The sequence below is a fragment of the Psittacula echo genome (assembly GCF_963264785.1).
Source record: "Psittacula echo genome assembly, chromosome: 26".
NCBI lineage: Eukaryota > Metazoa > Chordata > Aves > Psittaciformes > Psittacidae > Psittacula > Psittacula echo.
Window position 1 is genome coordinate 2,846,303 of NC_137761.1, and position 18,682 is coordinate 2,864,984.

General features: G+C 66.1%; 4 protein-coding genes across 4 annotated transcripts; 1 reads left to right on the forward strand and 3 right to left on the reverse strand.

Annotated features, from left to right (window-relative positions):
* Window positions 1-245: 245 nt before the first annotated feature.
* On the forward strand, window positions 246-2,710 carry MTX1 (metaxin 1; the record flags this gene model as incomplete). The annotated part of the gene is made up of 8 exons (XM_080634926.1): window positions 246-326; window positions 421-490; window positions 1,057-1,136; window positions 1,243-1,335; window positions 1,534-1,716; window positions 1,856-1,932; window positions 2,252-2,406; window positions 2,490-2,710. The coding sequence occupies 8 exons, from the start codon at window positions 246-248 to the stop codon at window positions 2,708-2,710; spliced, it is 960 nt and encodes a 319-aa protein (XP_080491052.1).
* A 2,015-nt stretch (window positions 2,711-4,725) lies between these two features.
* Window positions 4,726-7,173, reverse strand: LOC308230330 (lysosomal acid glucosylceramidase-like; the record flags this gene model as incomplete). The annotated part of the gene is made up of 10 exons (XM_080634971.1): window positions 4,726-4,834; window positions 4,910-5,035; window positions 5,122-5,285; window positions 5,362-5,586; window positions 5,665-5,902; window positions 5,989-6,161; window positions 6,326-6,459; window positions 6,606-6,752; window positions 6,827-7,018; window positions 7,107-7,173. 10 exons carry the CDS (start codon window positions 7,171-7,173, stop codon window positions 4,726-4,728), a joined length of 1,575 nt encoding a protein of 524 aa, XP_080491097.1.
* Window positions 7,174-9,645: 2,472 nt separating this feature from the next.
* On the reverse strand, window positions 9,646-18,473 carry LOC308230328 (lysosomal acid glucosylceramidase-like; the record flags this gene model as incomplete). The annotated part of the gene is made up of 10 exons (XM_080634969.1): window positions 18,356-18,473; window positions 17,968-18,159; window positions 17,748-17,894; window positions 17,517-17,650; window positions 17,257-17,429; window positions 16,943-17,180; window positions 16,598-16,822; window positions 16,324-16,487; window positions 16,047-16,172; window positions 9,646-9,751 (listed from the first exon to the last, which is right to left on the reverse strand). Exons 1-10 carry the CDS (start codon window positions 18,426-18,428, stop codon window positions 9,646-9,648), a joined length of 1,578 nt encoding a protein of 525 aa, XP_080491095.1. The 5' UTR covers window positions 18,429-18,473.
* Window positions 9,781-12,896, reverse strand: LOC308230238 (lysosomal acid glucosylceramidase-like; the record flags this gene model as incomplete). Its single annotated transcript, XM_080634855.1, has 9 exons — window positions 9,781-9,949; window positions 10,035-10,198; window positions 10,272-10,496; window positions 11,210-11,444; window positions 11,545-11,717; window positions 12,020-12,153; window positions 12,275-12,421; window positions 12,494-12,685; window positions 12,830-12,896. Coding segments are annotated over 9 exons (1,506 nt in total), but the record flags the coding sequence as incomplete, so codon positions are not given.
* Window positions 18,474-18,682: the final 209 nt, after the last annotated feature.

Here is an 18,682-nt window from a genome sequence, read left to right on the forward strand (position 1 = left end):
GGCGGGGGCTGCTCCCGAGTCCCCCCCCGGGGGGTTCCCGTCCCTCCGGTGCCAGCGGGCTCCCGGCCCCGTTCCCCGTCCATAGACACGTGCGAGGCGCTGGGACACGGGGCACGGCCGCCCCTGCCCCGGGGGCTCCTCTCGGACACGGGGCGGCCTCGGGCCGGTGGCGCGCCCGGTGGCGGAGCCACCCCGCGGCGGGGACGGGCGGAGTCGGCCCGTGTGGTTCCGGGTCGGGCGGGAAGATGGCGGCGCCCATGGAGCTGTTCTGCTGGGCCGGGGGCTGGGGGCTGCCCTCGGTGGACCCCGACTGCTTGGCCGTGCTGGTGAGCGGCGGCGGGGCCGGGGCCGCGGCGGGGCCGGGGTCGGTGCGTCCCGTCCGGCCGAGCCCCCGCTCCCGCCGCCGCTCTCCTCTTGCAGACGTACGCGCGGTTCACGGGCGCGCCGCTGAAGGTTCACCGGGTCTCCAGCCCCTGGAGGAGCCCCTCCGGTAAGGACCCCGCCGCCCCTCCGGGGCTGCCGGCACCGCCCGGCAGCCGGGACCACCCGACCCAGTGCAACGCTCCCATTGCACCCCCTGGCCCAGTGCACACCCACTGCATCGCGCTCCATCAAACCCCTGCACCTTTCCGTTATCACCTCGGCCACCCCCGACCCCATTGCGCCCCCTGCCCCATTGCGCCCCCTGCCCCATTGCACCCCTGCCCCCTTGCGCCCTCTGCCCCATTGCGCCCCTGCCCCATTGCTCCACCTGCTCCATTGCTCCCCCTGCCCCATTGCGCTTGCTGCCCCATTGCTGCCCCTGCCCCATTGCTGCCCCTGCCCCATTGCTCCCCCTGCCCCATTGCGCTTGCTGCCCCATTGCTGCCCCTGCCCCATTGCTGCCCCTTCCCCATTGCTCCCCCTGCTCCATTGCACTTGCTGCCCCATTGCGCCCCCTGCCCCATTGCGCCCCCTCGCACTGCCGCGTGCCCCTCTGCCTTGCACCCCTTACCTGAGCATAGGGGCCCCTTGCCCCTGCACCGATGCCTGCACCTACCCCTCTCCTGCCCTCAGGGCGCCTGCCAGCCTTGAAGACGAGGGACAACGGCACCATTTCCAAAACGGAGCAGATCATAACTCACCTCAGGAAACAGGTATGGGGGGGACGAGGGGCACCCCCAGGGCACCGGAGACCCCTGGAAGGAAGGGGCAGGATTTGGCCCTTCCTTGCTGGATCAGTCCCCTTGTGTTGCCCTGCAGAAGTACAACGCTGACTACGACCTCTCTGCTGCGCAAGGGGCGGACACGCTGGCCTTCGTGTCCCTGCTGGAGGAGAAGCTGCTGCCAGTGCTGGTGAGTTCTGTTCTCAGGGATCAAACCTCAGGGTCCGGAGCAGCAGGAGCAGGGATGACGGTGCCGGGCTCTGCTATGGTGACCCTGCTGCTCCCTCAGCCCCTCGGGGTCTCCGGGGTGCTCAGTGCCTGTGTGAGCAGCGCCGGGGCACGGCTTCAGCCCCACCATAGCCTGGGCACGGGTTGCTCCTCCCTGCAGATCCACACCTTCTGGGTGGACGCAAAGAACTACGTGGAGCACACGCGGAAGTGGTACGCGGAAACCATCCCCTTCCCCCTGAACTTCTTCCTGCCCAACTGCATGCACAAGCAGCACCTCGAGCGGCTGCAGCTTCTGTGGGGGGACGGCTACATGGAGGATGAGGAGAAGCTGGAGAAGGAGGTGAGGGGATGTGCTTTGGGCACAGCAGCTCCTCACGGGCTCCAGGGTTCACCCTGGCTGAGCGCTCCCGTCCCGCTCCCCATGTCCCACTGTGTGGCTGGGGGGGTGACGGCCCTCTCTCCTCCTGCTCCTGCTCCAGCTGTACCGGGATGCTCGGGAATGTCTGACGCTCCTGTCCCAGCGCCTCGGATCCCAGAAGTTTTTCTTTGGAGACTCGTAGGTGGCTGCAGGGGGAGGATGCTCCACACACACACACACAGAGAGGACCAACCCCATGGTCCACAGGGGACCCGCAGCCCATGCGTGTCACTTTGGGGTCGGGCAGGCTTCCATGGCAGCAGGAGATGCCACCAGCCCCGTCTCTTGTTGGAGCCAGCTCCGGAGTGGGATAATCCTGCTCCCCCTGTCCTCACCTTGGGGCTGGAAGCAGAAAGGGAGGAGGCGCTGCCTGCCATTCCCTGGGGCGCAGGGGGTGGCCCATGGCGTTGATGGCTTTGGTTGGGGCAGTGCCTCAGGGCAGGTCTCTGTGCCCCAGGCCAGCCTCCCTCGACGCCTTTGTCTTCAGCCGCCTGGCGCCGCTCCTGAAGGCAAAACTTCCCAATGGGAAACTGCAGCAGCACCTCAAGTCCCTGCAGAACCTGTGCAATTACTGCACCTCCATTCTCAGCCTCTACTTCCCCTGGGACGGAGGTGAGACGCATGCCCCCCCCCCCCTCACCCAGCGGGCTCAGGGTGCCCTGTGCCCTCACCGCATCCTGGCTCTGTCCCCCCAGCAGAGCACCCGGGCAGCGCCCCGCGAGCTGCAGGCACCGACGAGGCCGAGGAGGACCCGCACAAGCGGCGGAACCAGCTGCTGTCGGTGCTGGTGGGGCTGGTGGCCATGCTGGGCTACGCCTTCCTCAGCGGCATCGTGTCCATCCAACGCGGCGGCGCAGGGCCGGCCGCCCGCCAGCCCATTGCCATGCAGGAGGAGGAAGAGGAGGAGGAGGAGTGAGGAAGAGCCGCTCGTCCTGGTCCCTGGAACTGTTTTTACACTGGAGCGTGGCAGCATCGCTCCCTGGGGATGCTCCGCTCTGCATCCCGCCGGGAACTGCAGCTCTCCATAGGGAGCGCGCCGCCACGCCAATAAATGTCCCCGTCATCACACGTGCCCTGGAGTCCTCCCAGCAGCTCGGTTCCCTTCCCAGTCTCCCCACTTGCACAGGCTGGAGCGCTGCAGCAGGCACTGATGTGCTGTCTCGTTCCGTTCCTGCTCTGTCTCACTACCGCATCCTCCCACAGCTCCAGCTCTTGTCCCTGGCCTCAGGGCTCTCTGGGGATGGGGTGAAGGGGGGGACGATGAGTGTCAGGGTTCCTAAAAGCATCTGTGAGCGTCTCAGCAGCACCCCCTGTCCTTTCTCTAGCAGCTGTGGCGCTGAGCCCATCATCTCCCTATTCTGCAGTATCCCGGCAGAGCAGGCAGCAGGTTCTGGGGGCTGGTGTGTTTGTGCCCCCCCCGCTGCTGCCGGCCTGGCTTTCCTGGGAGCTGTGGCATGAAGACCTGGGCTCCTTGGCAGGATGTGGCACAGCCTGGAAGGGCACGAGTGCTCTCAAGTCTCTGCAGAACCTGTGCAACCACTGCACCTCCATCCTCAGCCTCTGCTTCCCCTGGGATGGAGGTGAGATCTGTGTGTCCCAGCCTCACTCAGTGGGCTCAAGGTGCTGGATGTTCACCCAGAGCCCCCCTCCCTGCTGCTGGATGGGTACCCAGAGCCCCGCTCCCTGCTGCTGGATGGGTACCCAGAGCCCCGCTCCCTGCTGCTGGATGGGTACCCAGAGCCCCGCTCCCTGCTGCTGGATGGGTACCCAGAGCCCCGCTCCCTGCTGCTGGATGGGTACCCAGAGCCCCGCTCCCTGCTGCTGGATGGGTACCCAGAGCCCCGCTCCCTGCTGCTGGATGGGTACCCAGAGCCCCGCTCCCTGCTGCTGGATGGGTACCCAGAGCCCCGCTCCCTGCTGCTGGATGGGTACCCAGAGCCCCGCTCCCTGCTGCTGGATGGGTACCCAGAGCCCCGCTCCCGGTTCTGGCCCCCGGCGCTCGCAGGGTGCGGGCAGCAGCTGCGGTGGCCGCAGCAGGAATCCCTCCGGGCTCTGTTTGCCTTCATGCGCCCGCCCGCAGCGGGGAGCCGCTGCCGCTGCCGCGAGCACATCGCGGCCACCCAAGCACCGCGCGTCCCTGCAGCACCGCGGGGCTCCCCCGGGGCACCCCCGTGCGGCTGCGATGGAAACGGGGCCAGGAAACAGCGCTCGCTTGTTCGGGGCAGGGACAGGCTGTGCCCCCCCGCTCCCTGTGTGTGATGGCCCGGGGGGGGCCCGCGGTATGGTGGGAGCGGAGCCGCGGTGCCAGGACCAGCGCTGGAGCCTCCCCTGTGCTGGCCCAGTTCGAGGGGCCCCACGGGAAGGGGATGAGTCAATGCAGCCCCCCCGGGCCCGCTCCCCCCATCACGTCACTCGGGAAGTATGTACCCGGCGCTCCCGGTTCCCATTAGCCGGGAAGGGCTGATGCTGCTCCAGCGGCAGGAACCGCAGCCGCCTGCTCTGGCCGGAGCTGCTGACGTCCTCAATCCCAGCTCCCCATCCCTGCCAGCTCCTGGTGCCTGCCCAGGGGATGCTGCAGTGAGGGAGATGCTTTCCCTTGGGGTGACAGCTCTTTGCCTCCCTGCAGCATGGACCTGGTCCCCAAGGTGCCCCTAGGAACCCCATAGGGCTCACAGCAGGTACCTCAGCCCCAAACCTGCCTCCTCTGGCCCCTGGCACGGCTCAGCAAGGGAAGGCAGAGGGGCTGCAGGCGAGGATGTAGAAAACTTGTTTATTGTACGAAAACATCTAGAAAAGAGCAGGCACCACAGCCCTTGGATCAACCAGGTCCCCTGCGGTGTCCCCAGCCCCACACAGGGGCCTGTCCCCAAGCCCCAACCAGCACCACACTCCCAGTGCCAGCACCTCCCTTCTCCACCAGCCACATCCATCCTAGGCTGGCTGCGTCCAGAGGAATGTCTGGATGGAGTCGCTGAGAGCCGTGGCCTCGATGAAGCCAACCCGTGGGTCAGAGATCCCGAAGGACACGTCCACAGGGGAGCTGTGGGGAAGGCGAAGGGGCCGCAGGTCAGGAGGCAGCCACGCTCCGGGCCGGGCACAGGGCTCAGGCACTCACCGGTTCAGGACCACCAGGACCACGGCGCCATCAGGGCGCAGGAACGCCGAGTGCTCCAGGTCACAGCGGTGGCACCTCTTGGACACAGCCAGCCCCACGCGCTGCGAGCCCTCGGGGATGAACTTGCTGCGGGGACAGCACCAGGACAGGGATGGGGACCCGGCTTTCAGGCTGGTGGCATCACCCCCGCCCCACTCCCAGCCGTGCCCCACCTGAAGTGCCCCATGTGGTAGAACATGGGCTGCTTGTAGAAGATGTCCTTGCTGCTGTCCACGATGATGGGGCTGTCCACATAGTTTTTGCTCCAGTTGGGGCCCCCCTTCATGTCCAGAGCCAGGTTCCAGTCGGTCCAACCCGTCACGTAGTTGTTGAGGTTCTGTGGGGCAGATGATGGTGCTGAGCTGCACTGGGCGCAGGGGGGTGGCACGTCCGTGTCCCCAGCCGAGCCCTACCGTCAGGATGCTGTGGCTGTACTTGCTGCCGCGGTCCCAGCCGCCCAGCACCACCCTGGGCTCCCAAAAGTAGGAGCCGGCGGAAGCCTCGGTGGAGAGGAGGAAATAATCCGGGAAGAGGTGGTGGGTGATGGACAGCGTGAGGTCAACTGGCGCCAGGAAGTCCAGGTACCAGTGGATGCCGATGCCGCTGATGTAGCTGGCGGCCATGGGGTCTTTGAGGACCTGGCAGGAGAAGAGGGTCACCGGCGCCCAGGGCTGGAAGAGCCATGCGGGGCCAGGACAGTGGCCATGGGGACTCACCACCTCGGCCCAGTAGGGCAGCATCACCCTCTGGTCATCCAGGATGATGAGCCGGATGCCGCGGTGGGAGCTGTTGGCCAGCGCGGGGCCCAGGTCCCGGGCGATGAAGTCCCGCTGGTGCTCGGGGGAGAAGCCCAGGCACTGGAAGGGGTAGAAGATGATCTCCCCAGCCGTGGGCTCGTTCCCTGCCGTCACCGCCCAGAAGGTCAGGTTGTGTTTGGCGTATTCATCCAGGAACCTGCGTGTGCGGCACGCCGTGAATGGCCCCGTTGTGGCAGCGCCGGCCCCGTGCCCTGGCACCCACCGAGCTCTGCAGCCCCTCACCGGATGAAGTACTTGGCCCAGGCCTGGTGGTACTTGTCCCCGGGGCTGCCCTTCAGCGTCCCTCTCCCCGTCATCGCGCCATTCGTCTTCATCCACACTGGGGAGGTCCAGGGGCTGGCGTAGAGCGACAGAGGCCGCTTGGCCATTGCCTGGGCTGCCCGGAGGATGGGGATCTGTGGAGAACCAGGATGGCAGCGGGCGCACGGGGCATGCCTCAGTGCCAGCATCGTGGGCAGCAGGATGAGCACCCTCCCTCCTCATCAGTGGGAAGGTGCTCCCCTTCCCCAGCCCATTCTATCCCATCCCATCCCACCCGAGCTCTCCCTTTGGGACTCACCTTCATCCGCGTGTCCTCCTCCGTCAGGTTGAAGTGCTTCAGCTCAAAGTCACCCTCTGCATCAGCATAGGTGTACAGGCGGACGGAGAAGTCGGTGCTGGCCATGGGGACACGCACGAGGTTGTACTCGATGCCTGGGGACAGGGCGGGTGGTGATGGACATCCCTGGGGTGTCTTTGGGGGGAGCAGCCCCTTGACAGGGGTCTCAGGGGCCAGACCCTGAGCAGAGGAGGTCAGAGCAGCCCCACCGCGCCGCAGCGTCGCCCTGCCTCAGGCTCACCCTCCTCGGAGAAGTAGGAGCGGAGAAGGTGATTCTGAGCATCCCTGGACAGGGACAAGATGTTGATGGCAGCCGAGTCTGTGACGGAGCCACCGAAGCCCTTCACCTTCTGGTACCGCTGCGCAGTGTCCAGGGTGAGGTGGAAATCTGCAGGGGACAGAGACCATGGCAGCCGCAGGCAGGGATGGGCTCTGTGCCCCGCATCCAGCCCTGGCGTGTACCTGGAGTGGCCGCATTGTGCTGGAAGCTCCCCTCGCTGCGCTCCAGCCGCTTCCCGGCCTTGCTGCTCTCGTACCTCACGTAGGTACCGTGGGCCGGCAGCACCACGGGGTCCAGCGTGTCGCAGTACGCGGCGCTGCAGGCACACACCAGAGAGCCCTGCCCGAAGTCCTTGGCATCACAGGGACGGCCGCCTGCGGGAGGAGGCACCGGGTAGGAGCCCGGCTCGCCATGGACACCAAAGCACTGCCCTCCGGCCCCGGGCACGGCACCAGCACCTACCTGCTGCTTGCCACACTGCCTGCGCCAGCAGGAACCAGCACAAGACCCCTGCACAGCCCGGCCCCATTGCACCTCTGGTGACAAGAACCAGGCTGGGAGCGGGTGATCGGTGTCAGCAACGGGTTCCCTGCTGGAGCACAAGTGATGGGGAACGGCTGAGAGACCTGGGGGGTTCAGATGGAGAAGAGAAGGTTCAGGGGGGACCTGATCGCTCCCTACAAGTGCCTGACAGGAGGATGGAGCCAGGAGGGGCTGGGCTCTGCTCCCAAGGGATGGGACAAGTGGAACTGGCCTCAAGCTGCACCAGGGCAGGTTTAGATGGAGCTGAGGAACAATTCCTGCCCCACTGGACCAGGCTGCCCAGGGCAGGGCTGCAGGCGCCGGCCCTGGAGGTGCTCACACCCCCTCAGTGCCATGGGGCAGTGGTGGCCTTGGCAGCTGGGACTGGCTGAGCTGAGAGGGCTTTTCCGGCTTCTCTGATCCTGCGATTCCATGATTCAGTTCACTCCCATCACGTCCCTCCCACTCCTTGCTTGTCCCACGGCTGTGCCATGTCCTGATGCTCCACACGTTCCCAGTGCCGCAGCCAACAGCTCCACGCTTCCAGCCCCACAAGCGTGGCAGCCAGGGCTTGTCCTCACGTGGTGCTTTGGGGCCTGAGCTCCCAGCACCGAGGGGTCCCGCATTGCCCTGCTCCCTGCGGGTCCTCCCACCCTGCCCTGGGATAGCAGCTTCTCCATGGGGACATGGGATGAGCCTCCTCCACACCCGGTGCTGCAGAGGAGTTCGATGGGACGGTGCGGGGCAGGGAGCTCCCTGTGCAGGATGGGGCCGGGGCCGCTCCCGCACATCCCCTCCCTCCCCATGGGCACGGCCTCAGCGCGGTCCTGCTCTGAGGTCCATCCCCATCCCCACCGGCAGCTCCGGACCCGCGGTACTCACCTGCAGCCCAGGATCCCTCTGCTGCGCCTCTGTGGGTGCGGGCGGCGGGACCTGCTCCGTGGCTCCTCGTGGTGGGAGGCGACGGCGTCCGGTGGAGCAGGAAAGGTGAGTCGGGCCGGGACAGCTGATGGGGCTCCCAAACGGAGCCCGGGGATGGTTTTGCAACCTGGATCCAGTGAGAGCTTTCAACACTCACCACAGCTCCCAGCCCCGTCCCAGTGGGGTGCCCCCCAAGTGCCACCACACCCAGCCCCGGCACAGGGATCCCCTTGGGAAGAGCCCCCCAGCAGCCACCTCATCTCCCCCTGGACACCCCAAACGGGCTGAGGGTCCCATGGGTGCTCAGCCTTGAGTCCCACCCGGCAGCAGCCACCATCCCCTGCATGTGGCTGCACCAGCAGCGGGCAGATGCACTGTGAGGATGCCATAGGTGCAATGGGGGGCTATGGGTGCTGCCCTCTGGGACCCTGCTCCCCCCTGCCATGCGGCTGCACTCCCCACGCCTGTGCCCCAGGCCCGCAACGGGGCTGGGTGGAGCAGGCTGCAGTGGTTTATGATCATCAAAACAAGCCTGGGCCCTGCACCTCCTCCTCTGGGATCTCCCTAATTGCAGGCACTCGCGCATCAGGAGAAACAGGAGCCACAGGAGGGGCAGCCTCGGCCCGGCCCCACTGTTCCCCTGATGCGGGTGGCCAAGGGGACAACCCTGGTCCAGGGACACGCGGGTGATGGGGGGGATCCCTGGGGCCATGGACGTGCTCCATGTGCAGGGCTCAGACGGAGCCTGGTGCCACCTTCCTGCCACGCTCCAGCTGCTAAACCTCTCCTTTGATGAGTTTTCCCCCAGCCTCAGCAGCTCCGCGGCTCGCACACAGGGGACGCTGCCAAGGAGCGCTCTGGCTTTCTCATTCCATCACTTCAAAGATGCTGGTAACGTTCCCAAAAGCTGGAGCGAGCAAACACTGTAACTGGTGTTGAAGGAGAGCAAACAGCACGGCCGGGTAATTGTGGGCTGCCAGCTCCACGGCCAGGATAGAGGGGAGTCTGTGTGGAGGGTGGCTGGATGCGGCCAGCGTGAGCTGTGGGATGGCACCAGCCCGGCTTGGCGCAGGAGGACACGGAGTGAATTCCCTTCTCTACAGCGAGATTCGGTTTAATGAAGAGGGAAACGCAGCCGGGTTGGGGCAAACCCAGAGCACATCTGAAACCCATCAGGCGCTGGCGGGCGGCCGCGGCTGCAGCTGCAGCCATCGGCACGGCAGCCCCACACGGAGCCCTCCGGAGCGGCCCTTCCCGAGGAAAACCGCGCTGTTTCCGAGCGTGCAGAGGAAACACTGACGGGATGGCGCATACCGGAGCAGCCGCGTCACCGCGCCGCTTGGCGCACGCGAAGGGTCCCTGGGAGCCACGTGTGGAAGCGAGGGCCAGGACATGGAGCACTGGGGCTGGGGGGAGCTGGGAAGCACCGGAGCAGCAGGGGCGCAGTGCGGGGAGCACACGGAGCCCGCTGCAGTGGTCATCAGCAGCTTCCATCATTGCAGGGGGACCCCCAGAGGTCCCCCCCGGCTCAGCACCAGCCCCAGCTCTGTCCTGGCCATCACTGCTGGCGCCACAGGTAGGTCTGGATGGAGTTGGCTGGAGCCACCGTCTCGATGAAGCCGACGGCAGGGTCCTGGATCCCGAAGGGCACGTCCCAGCCAGACCTGGGGGCGAGAGGAGCGGAGCGCATTGGCACGGCCATGGCCGGGTGTCCCCATGGGCCCTGCCCCACTGACCTGTTGAGCACCACCAGGACCAGAGCCCCGTCGGGGCGCACGACGGCCACGTGCTCGAGCTGGCAGGGGAGGCACCGGCGGCTCCGCTGCAGCCCCACGCGCTGCGAGCCCTCGGGGATGAACTTGCTGCGGGGACAGCACCAGGACAGGGATGGGGACCTGCTCTCAGGCTGGTGGCATCACCCCCACCCCACTCCCAGCCGTGCCCCACCTGAAGTGCCCCATGTGGTAGAACATGGGCTGCTTGTAGAAGATGTCCTTGCTGCTGTCCACGATGATGGGGCTGTCCACATAGTTCTTGACCCAGTTGGGCCCCCCCTTCATGTCCAGAGCCAGGTTCCAGTCGGTCCAACCGGACACAAAGTGGTTCAGGACCTGGTCAGGAGGGGATGGGGCTGAGCAGGGCTGAGCCCCCAGGCCTGGGCAGGCAGTGCCGGGGGGGCCATACCGTGAGGATGCTGTGGCTGTAGCGCTGCCCCCGGTCCCAGCAGCCCAGGGACACGGAGAAGCGGAAGGTGAGGAACCCGCTGCAGGCCTCTGTGTAGAGCAGGAAGTGGTGAGGGAAGAGCTCGTGTGTGGCCTCCAGGCTGCAGCGCGGGGGAACGATGCTGTCCAGGTACCAGTGAACCCCAATGCCAGCGACGTAGCGGGCAGCGGTGGCATTGCCCAGGACCTGGTGGGGGGAGCAGAGCAGAGGCCTCACACCATGGAATCGACTGGGTTGGAAAAGACCTTTCAGCTCATCCAGTCCAACCATTCCCATCTCCTGTTCCTTGAGAGCAGAGACCAGACCCCTCCTGGCTCCATCCTGCTCTCAGGCAGTTGTAGAGAGCTATAGAGCCACCTGGGCCCCATGCGGATGGATGCATGGATCCCACATCGGGGTCTCCTCGGACCATGTGCTCATGATACAAAGCGAAGGGTGTGTGGGGCAGACGTGCCCCTCATTGGGCTCCTTACCCCACGCATGGCTCCCGGTCCTCCCTCCGCATCCCCCTTGCACCCCGACCCTGCCTGTCAGAGGCTCGAGCCCGCGGCAGGAGCGCGTTTTGTGTTCGTTCAGTTAAAGGCAATTCCCGCAAACAGCTCTGGGAGCGCTGCGAGGGCTGAGCCAAAGCAGCCGGAGCCCTGCCCGGGGCCAGCCGCTCCTGTGCGCGCCGCGCTGCAGGAACCCGGGCCGCGGATGCCACCTCCCGTCCCCGCTGCAGCCGGGCAGCTGCGGAGGAAGCTGCTGCCGGGGGAGCCGGCTCCAGCAGACCGGGTTCTGCTGCGCTCTGAGGGGCTGGGAGCGGCCGCCGGCTTGGTTTGCACCTAAACCCCAAGGCTTGGGTGGGACGGGGCAGGGAGGGAGAGGAAGGAGCCGGTCAGGGTGGCTTTGCCCTTCACCACTTTGGCCCAGTGCGGGAGGTGGATGCGCTGGTCGTCCAGGATGATGAGCTGCGTGCGGTGGGAGCTCTGGGCCAGCGCGGGGCCCAGGTCCTGGACCACAAAGTCCCGCTGCTGCTCGGCTGTGAAGACAATGGTGGGGAACAGGGGCGGGGTGAGGAGCGCCGCGAGGGGCTCGTTCTGCACCGTCACTGCCCAGAAGGTCAGGTTGTGTTTGGCGTATTCATCCAGGAACCTGGCGCGGGGAAGGGAGGGCAGTGTCAGCCGCACCACCTCTGCCTGCTCCATCCCTCCCTCTGCCCACCAGCCCTGTCCCGGCACCAAGGGCACGGTACTTGATGAAGTAGTTGGCCCAGGTCTTGTGGTACTTGTCCCCTGCCTGCCCCTTGAGCACGCCCTTCCCGCGGACATCCCCGTTGCTCCTCATCCAGGCTGGGGCGGTCCAGGGGCTGGCATAGAGCAACAGCGGCCGCTTGCTCATGGCCGAGGCTCGGTGCAGGAGGGGGATCTGCAGGAGGGGGCAGAGGGATGGGCTCAGCTTCAGCCGCAGCCCCCCCTGGGTACCACCCGGCCTGGAAAGGGATTGGAGCACCTCAATAGACCCATATGGAGAACGGCACCAGGGAGCAACACCCCATGGCACCGTGCCCCGCTCTGCGCCCTGCCATGCCAGCCGGGATGCGCCGGGACGTGCCCCGGAGGAGGTGCCAGCTCCCACAGGCTGTCCCCATGCACCCCACGCAGTCACGGAGGTCCCAGCACACACAAGAGCTCTGGCATGAGACGGGACAAGGTGCTTCAGCCTCCCACCTTCATCTTCACATCCTCCTCCGCCAGCTTGAAGTGCTTCAGCTCGTAGTCGTCGGCGACATCGTCGTAGCTGTAGGGGCGCATGGAGAAGTCGCTGCAAGCCATGGGGAGCCGGACGAGGTTGTACTCGATCCCTGTGGAGCAAGAAAGGCATCGAGCAGCACTGGAGCAGCCAGGCAATGGGTGTCCCAGCGGTGGGGACAGGGACACAGCCACCACGGGGGACCCGTGAGCCGCCCCGCGCTCCCTGCTCACCGCTCTCTGAGAAGTAGGATTGCAGCAGCTTGTCCTGGGCCGGCGGCGACAGCCCCAGGATGTTGAGGGCAGCAGCATCAGAGAGGGAGCCGCCGAAGCCCTTCACGCGCTGGTACAACGTGGAGACGTTGACCGTGAGCAGCAGCCCTGCAATGGAGACCCCGGCTCAGTGCACACTGCCGGGGGCTGTGCTGGCACCCGCTCGGCCGCAGCAGGTACCTGTGTTCACGGCGCTGCGCTGGAAGCTCCCCTCGCTGCGCTCCAGCCGCTTCCCGGCCTTGCTGCTCTCGTACTTGATGTAGGTGCCCGGCGGCGGCAGCACCACGGGGTCCAGCGTGTCGCAGTATGTGGCGTTGCAGACGCACACCACGGCATTGCGGCCAAAGTACTTGAGGCTGCAGGGCTGGGCCCCTGGGGAGCACGGGCAGGGGGTGGCAGCGGCAGGGCTCAGGATGTCCCACGCACCCCATCACCTCCTGCGGCCCCCATCGCCCCCCGGGCACCGGGCTCGCGGTGCTGCCCCATTGCCACCCCAGACGCTGTCCCTGCACCCACCTGCAGCCCAGGGCACCGCCTGCAGCAGCAGCAGCAGCATCCAGCCCATGGCACTGACAGCGCCCATGGTCCCTCTGTGTCGCCCCGGGGAGCAGAGCCTGCGGGCAGGGGCACCCTCAGCGCGGGTGGGGATGGGGGCAGGGGCTGCGCTCCCCAGATCCATCCCAAAGCCCCTTGCAGGAGGGTGCTGTGGGTCCATCGCTCCCGGCACCCCCCCACCTCTGCCCCGGCTGCTCCAACTGCTCCTCCCCAGGCGGCTCCAGCCTCCCCACCTCATCTTGCTCCAAGTCCTCCCTCCGCACGGCCTCTCCCACCCCCACAGCTCCTCCTCGCTCCCTCCCCACCCCACACCTTCTGCTGGTCCTGGACCATCACTGCACAGGGCCGGGGCTGAGGAGCGCCGGGAGCCCCCCTCTGCTGCTGCCATGCAAAGGGATCAGGCGCTGGGGAAGAGAGACAGGGATCCCGTTTTAGCAGCTCTGAACGCATGCAAAGCCCCTCTAGCACACGGGGATGCAGCTTGGGGCACCCTTGAACCCACTGCAATGCCCTGAAGGAAGAGCTGATTTCTTTGTTTGGCCAGGTAGGGTCTGAATGAATCCCTGCTCTAACAGCACCTTGGGCCATTTACCCCTGCCCGTCACCCCAGTGCCCTCATTCCCTCCATGCATCCAGCACGGGGAGGGTCCAGAGCCCCCAGGCCAGGATGGAAACGCGGCTGCATCGCCCGGTGCAGCAGAACACCCTGGTAGGTGCAGGCACACGGGAGCTGGGGCCGCTGCCATCCCCCAGCCTGCTGCATTGCTGCCCCCACCTCAGCACATGTCACGGAGGTGTAGAACAAGTAGCAAGCAGGGCAAGAACAAGCAAGCAGAACAAGAACAAGCAGCAGCAGCAGCTCCTGCATGGCAGGGCTCTGCCCTCAGCCCCAGCAATAGCAAACCCATACTTATATAGCCAGACCCACGGAGAGGAACCTCCTGCCCCAACCCTGATCTCCGATGCCAGGAGCCGAGCTCAGCTCCGTGCCTGCTCCCATGGACAGGATGGGATGGATGCTCCTGTTCGTGCATCCATTGCTGCCGGGACACCCTCGGCATCTCCCCACAGGGGTGCCCAAGGGGAAAGCCACTGCTCTGTCTGCCCGGGAGCATCCACACGGGGCTCAGCAGGGTTAACCCCCCCGCCGCTTGCTCCCCCTCTCCACCAGCAGCGCTTCCCGAGGGATTTTCTCCTTTCCTGGCACCCCAGAGGCAGCTCGGGGGCAGTTGAACCCAGCGGGGTTCCTCCTTCCCTTCAGCACTGCCCTGCGCTCCCACACCTCCCCTGGAGCCCAGCCCGGGCCAGCTGCCACCGGGGCACTCGGGGACGGGCAGCTCCAGAGGCAGCTCCTGGCTCTCCCTCTCCCACCCCCGGCTGTGATTCAGCTGATACACCCAGGCTAATGAGCCCCCCTTCTGGGAGGGGTTAATGGGTCAGTGCTGGCTCACAGTGAGCTTAGGCCACCACCAGCCACCCGCGACGCTCCCGACGCCCTTTCCCTCCCTGTTTCAGGGTCTATCTCATCTTGCATCCCACCCAGCAACAGCCCCGCGGCCAACTCGGGTCCCCACAGCTCCTTGGGGTGAAAGCTGAGGAGGCTGCTGGAGCCGGTCCTTATCTACACTGGGCGATAAGAGCTTCCTGCTGAGCAGGAAAAGTGAGATCCAGGGGAAAGGCAACCGCATGGAGCAGGTGGTGCCGGGCGCCCTCACCAGAGCCTCTTCAAGCCACTTTGTGCTGGGTATTAGGAGCAATTCCTTCCCCAAAGGGTGCTCAGGCGTTGGAACAGGCTGCCCAGGGCAGGGCTGCAGTCACCGTCCCTGCAAGTGCTCACACAGAGTGGAGACAAGGCCCTCAGTGCCGTGGGTTAGGGGTGGCCTTGGCAGTGCTGGGAACGGTTGGACTGGATGAGCTTAAAGGTCTTGTCCAACCTCACTGATTCTGTGATTCTCTGCCGTTGGTGGGTTCTCCCCCTCTCCATTTGGTCCTTCGGCAGAAAGCACAGGGAAGACGGCTCTGTCCCACGATGATTCAGCATCCGGCCATCACCTTTATTACCAGGAATGGCAAAACCTTAAAGGAACCCGGTGAGTAAGGACGTGCGGAAGCAGCCGCAGGTGGAGGAGCAGCCCCGCACCGGGCGCAGGGATGCCGGGAGCGGGACCCCTCTTGTGGCCAAACCGCCTCCGGGCGGGAGCGGGATGCTCCTGCCCGCGGCCACCGCAGCTCTGCCCAGGACACGATGCCGGGTCCCGGGGCCCTCCCGGGCCGTGTCCTGGGGATGAGCCAAGATCCCGCAGTGACCGAGCTGCGCCCGGCCCACGCAGCATCGCTGCCAGCCCCGCCAGCGTCGCGCCTGCCTCAGCCCTTCCTCACCCGCACCCGTGACCTCCCTGCCCTAATCCTTGGCTCAGCAACACCCTCCTGCTTCCTCCCTCCCGCCTGGGTGCGCCCCGCTCGGCGCCCACTCTCAGCCTCATCCCTCTTGCTCAAGCTGCCCCGGCTCCATCACCAGGGCCCTGGTGCACCCTGGACCTGCTCAGGGCAGTGGGGACCGGGATGCCCCATCCTTGCCGGGGATGGCACCTGCACTGCAGGGCTGCTGCCACCTGGGCGGCATCGCTCTCACTGCAAAGCCTCAGGAGAACGTTGTGGATGCCCTGGCCTCATCCAGACCCGGCTCATCCCCTGAACCCAGCGCGCTGGGATGGTCCTGCAGCCCTGACCCCATCAGACATCGAGGCAGCATCAGCATTTAATGGCAGAGCAGCAGGAAACAGCGTTCACAGCCTGGGGAAGCTTCACCCCAAGGGGCACCAGTGCCCCTGGACCTCCTACATGTGCCCGGTGCTGCCCAGCTCATCCAAGCACTCGGCTCCATTGCAGTGGTGGGACTCTTCTTCCACAGTCCCAGGCCCAAGCCAATGGAGCACCAGCAGAATCCAGCCCCTGGCCAGCCATGGGCATCCCAGCCCCATCACTGTCGCTGCCACAGGTAGGTCTGGATGGAGCTGGCTGGAGCCACGGCTGCGATGAGGCCAACGCTATCGGCCAGCCCGAAGGTGATGTTCTGTGGGGACCTGGAGGGTGAGGAGCAGCGGGGTCAGCCCTGCAGCAGCTCCATGGGAGCACAGGGCGCAGCAGGACAGGGCCCCACTCTGGGTGCCTCACTCACCGGTTCAGAACCACCACCACCACGGCGCCGTCGGGGCGCAGGAACGCTGTGTACTCCAGGTCTGTCTTTTTGGACTCCTTGGAGGCAACAAGCCCCACACGCTGGGAGCCCTCAGGGATGAACTTACTGCATGGGCAGGAGCGAAAAGCAACCCCAGGAAGGGGGTCAGACCCCAGAACAGCTCCTGTCCTGACAAGCTGCTACAGCAACCATGGAGATGGGACCCAGGCAGCACGTTGGGGGGACCCCAACCCATGTCAGGGGGGTCCTGACCCACCTGAAGTGCCCCATGTGGTAGAACATGGGCTGTTTGTAGAAGATGCCTTCGCTGCTGTCCACAATGACGGGGCTGTCCACGTAGTTCTTGACCCAGTTGGGGCCCCCCTCCAGGTCCAGGGCCAGATTCCAGTCGGTCCAACCGGACACAAAGTGGTTCAGGTTCTGCAACAGGACAGCCCAGATGGGTGCCCAAGCAATGGGGTGCCAACAGGAGACAGGGCACAGCAGGAACCTTCTGGGGCCTGCCCCATGGGGCAGCACCGGGGCCTCACCATCAGGATGCTGTGGCTGTACTGGTTCCCCCGCTCCCAGCAGCCCAGGATCACATCCCTCTCCCAGAAATGGGCCCCGATGCTCGCCTCCGTGGCCAGGATGAAGTAGTCTGGGAACAGCCCATGAGTGGGCACCACCGTGTCCTTTATGGGACCGATGAAGTCCAGGTACCAGTGGATGCCAATGCCATGGACATAGCGAGCTGCCTCTTCATCCTCCAGGACCTGGCAGGGAGACATCAGCCACCACCGGGTCCCATGGGGCAGCACCAGCGCCGCGGGGACGTGCTGTGACACAGGACGGGGGCTCTGCCCCCTCGCTGTGCTGCTGGACCCCACGCTCACCACTTTGGCCCAGTGCGGGAGGTGGAGCCGGTTGTCATCCAGGATGATGAGCCGGATGCCGCGGTGGGAGCTGTTGGCCAGCGCGGGGCCCAGGTCCTGGGCGATGAAGTCCCGCTGCTGCTCGGCCGTGAAGCCCAGGCACTGGAAGGGGTAGTTGTTGATCAGCCCAGCCGAGGGCTCGTTCTCTGCTGTCACTGCCCAGAAGGTCAGGTTGTGTTTGGCGTATTCATCCAGGAACCTGGGTGCGGAACAAAGGGTGAGCCATGGGGTGATCCCGGTGCCAGGTCTCTCCCCTGTCCCCGGGTGCTCCTCACCGTACAAAGTAGTTGGCCCAGGTCTTGTGGTACTTGTCCCCCGCCTGCCCCTTCAGGGTGCCCTTCCCCACAAAGGACTCGCTGGTCTTCATCCAGGTCGGGGAGGTCCAGGGGCTGGCGTAGAGCGACAGCGGCCGCTTGCTCATGGCCAAGGCTCGGTGCAGGAGGGGGATCTGTGGAGGGGGCAGAGGGAGGGGCTGAGCTGAGCCCCTGCACTCCCCATTCCACCCCATCCCATCCCGCTCCCTCCCGCTGCTCACCTTCAGCTTCGTGTCCTCATCTCGCAGGCTGAAGTGCTTCAGCTCGTAGTCAAAGGGGACGTCATCATAGGTGTAGGCATGGAGGGAGAAGTCGCAGCTGGCCATAGGGAGCCGGACCAGGTTGTACTCCAGCCCTGCAGGCACAGGGGGTGGGACAGGCAGAGGTGGGCAGGGGACAGGACCCATGCAAGGTCCCAGCCACCATCCCTTTCACCTCCTCAGTGTTCTCACCCTCCTCAGAGAAGTAGGAGCGCAGCAGATGATCCTGGGCTGCTTCCGGCAGGGACAAGATGTTGATGGCGGCCGCATCAGTGACGGAGCCACCAAACCCCTTCACCTCCTGGTACCGCTGCGCCGTGTCCACAGTCAGGACGAGGTCTGCAGGAGGGAGCCGTTGTGATGTCCAGTGGCAGGCAGGGTCCAGCCCATCTCCCACAGCCACAACAGGTACCTGGGGCTCGCAGGCTGCGCTGGAAGCTCCCCTCGCTGCGCTCCAGCCGCTTCCCGGCCTTGCTGCTCTCGTACTTGACGTAGGTGCCCGGCGCCGGCAGCACCACGGGGTCCAGCGTGTCGCAGTACGTGGCGTTGCAGACGCACACCATGGCATCGCGGCCAAAGTACTTGGGGCTGCAGGGCCGGGCCCCTGGGGAGCACAGGCAGGGGGTGGGCAGCGGTGGGGCTTGGGATGTCCCTCCTACAGCATCCTGCCTGCCCTGGGATGGGGGCCCCATCACCGCCCCACCCACCCCATCACCGTTCCAACCACCCCATCACCACCCCGGGTGCCCCAGCTCCGGTGCTGCCTTTGATGCCCCCAACCCTGCCAGCCCCCGGCTCACCTGCAGCCCAGTGCGCGGCCACCAGCAGCAGCCACAGCCGCCAGCCCAGGGCAGCGGCCCCGGTGGCCACCATGGCCCCTTCCGTGTCCCCAGGCAGGTCCCGGGGTACGGAGCCTCCTGTCCCGTGTCACCCCGAGCAGAGCCGGTCAGGTCCCGTTCGGTCCGGTCGCACCGCTCTGGCTGCCCGCCGAGCCCGCAGCACCGGGACCGATGCCGGCCGAGCCTTTAAAGGTGCCCGGGCTTCCCGTTCCGCCTCCGCCTGGGGCACCGGTGCAGGAACGGCACCGGCTCTGGGCGGGCCGGGCCCTGATTGGGCAACGCAGCGGG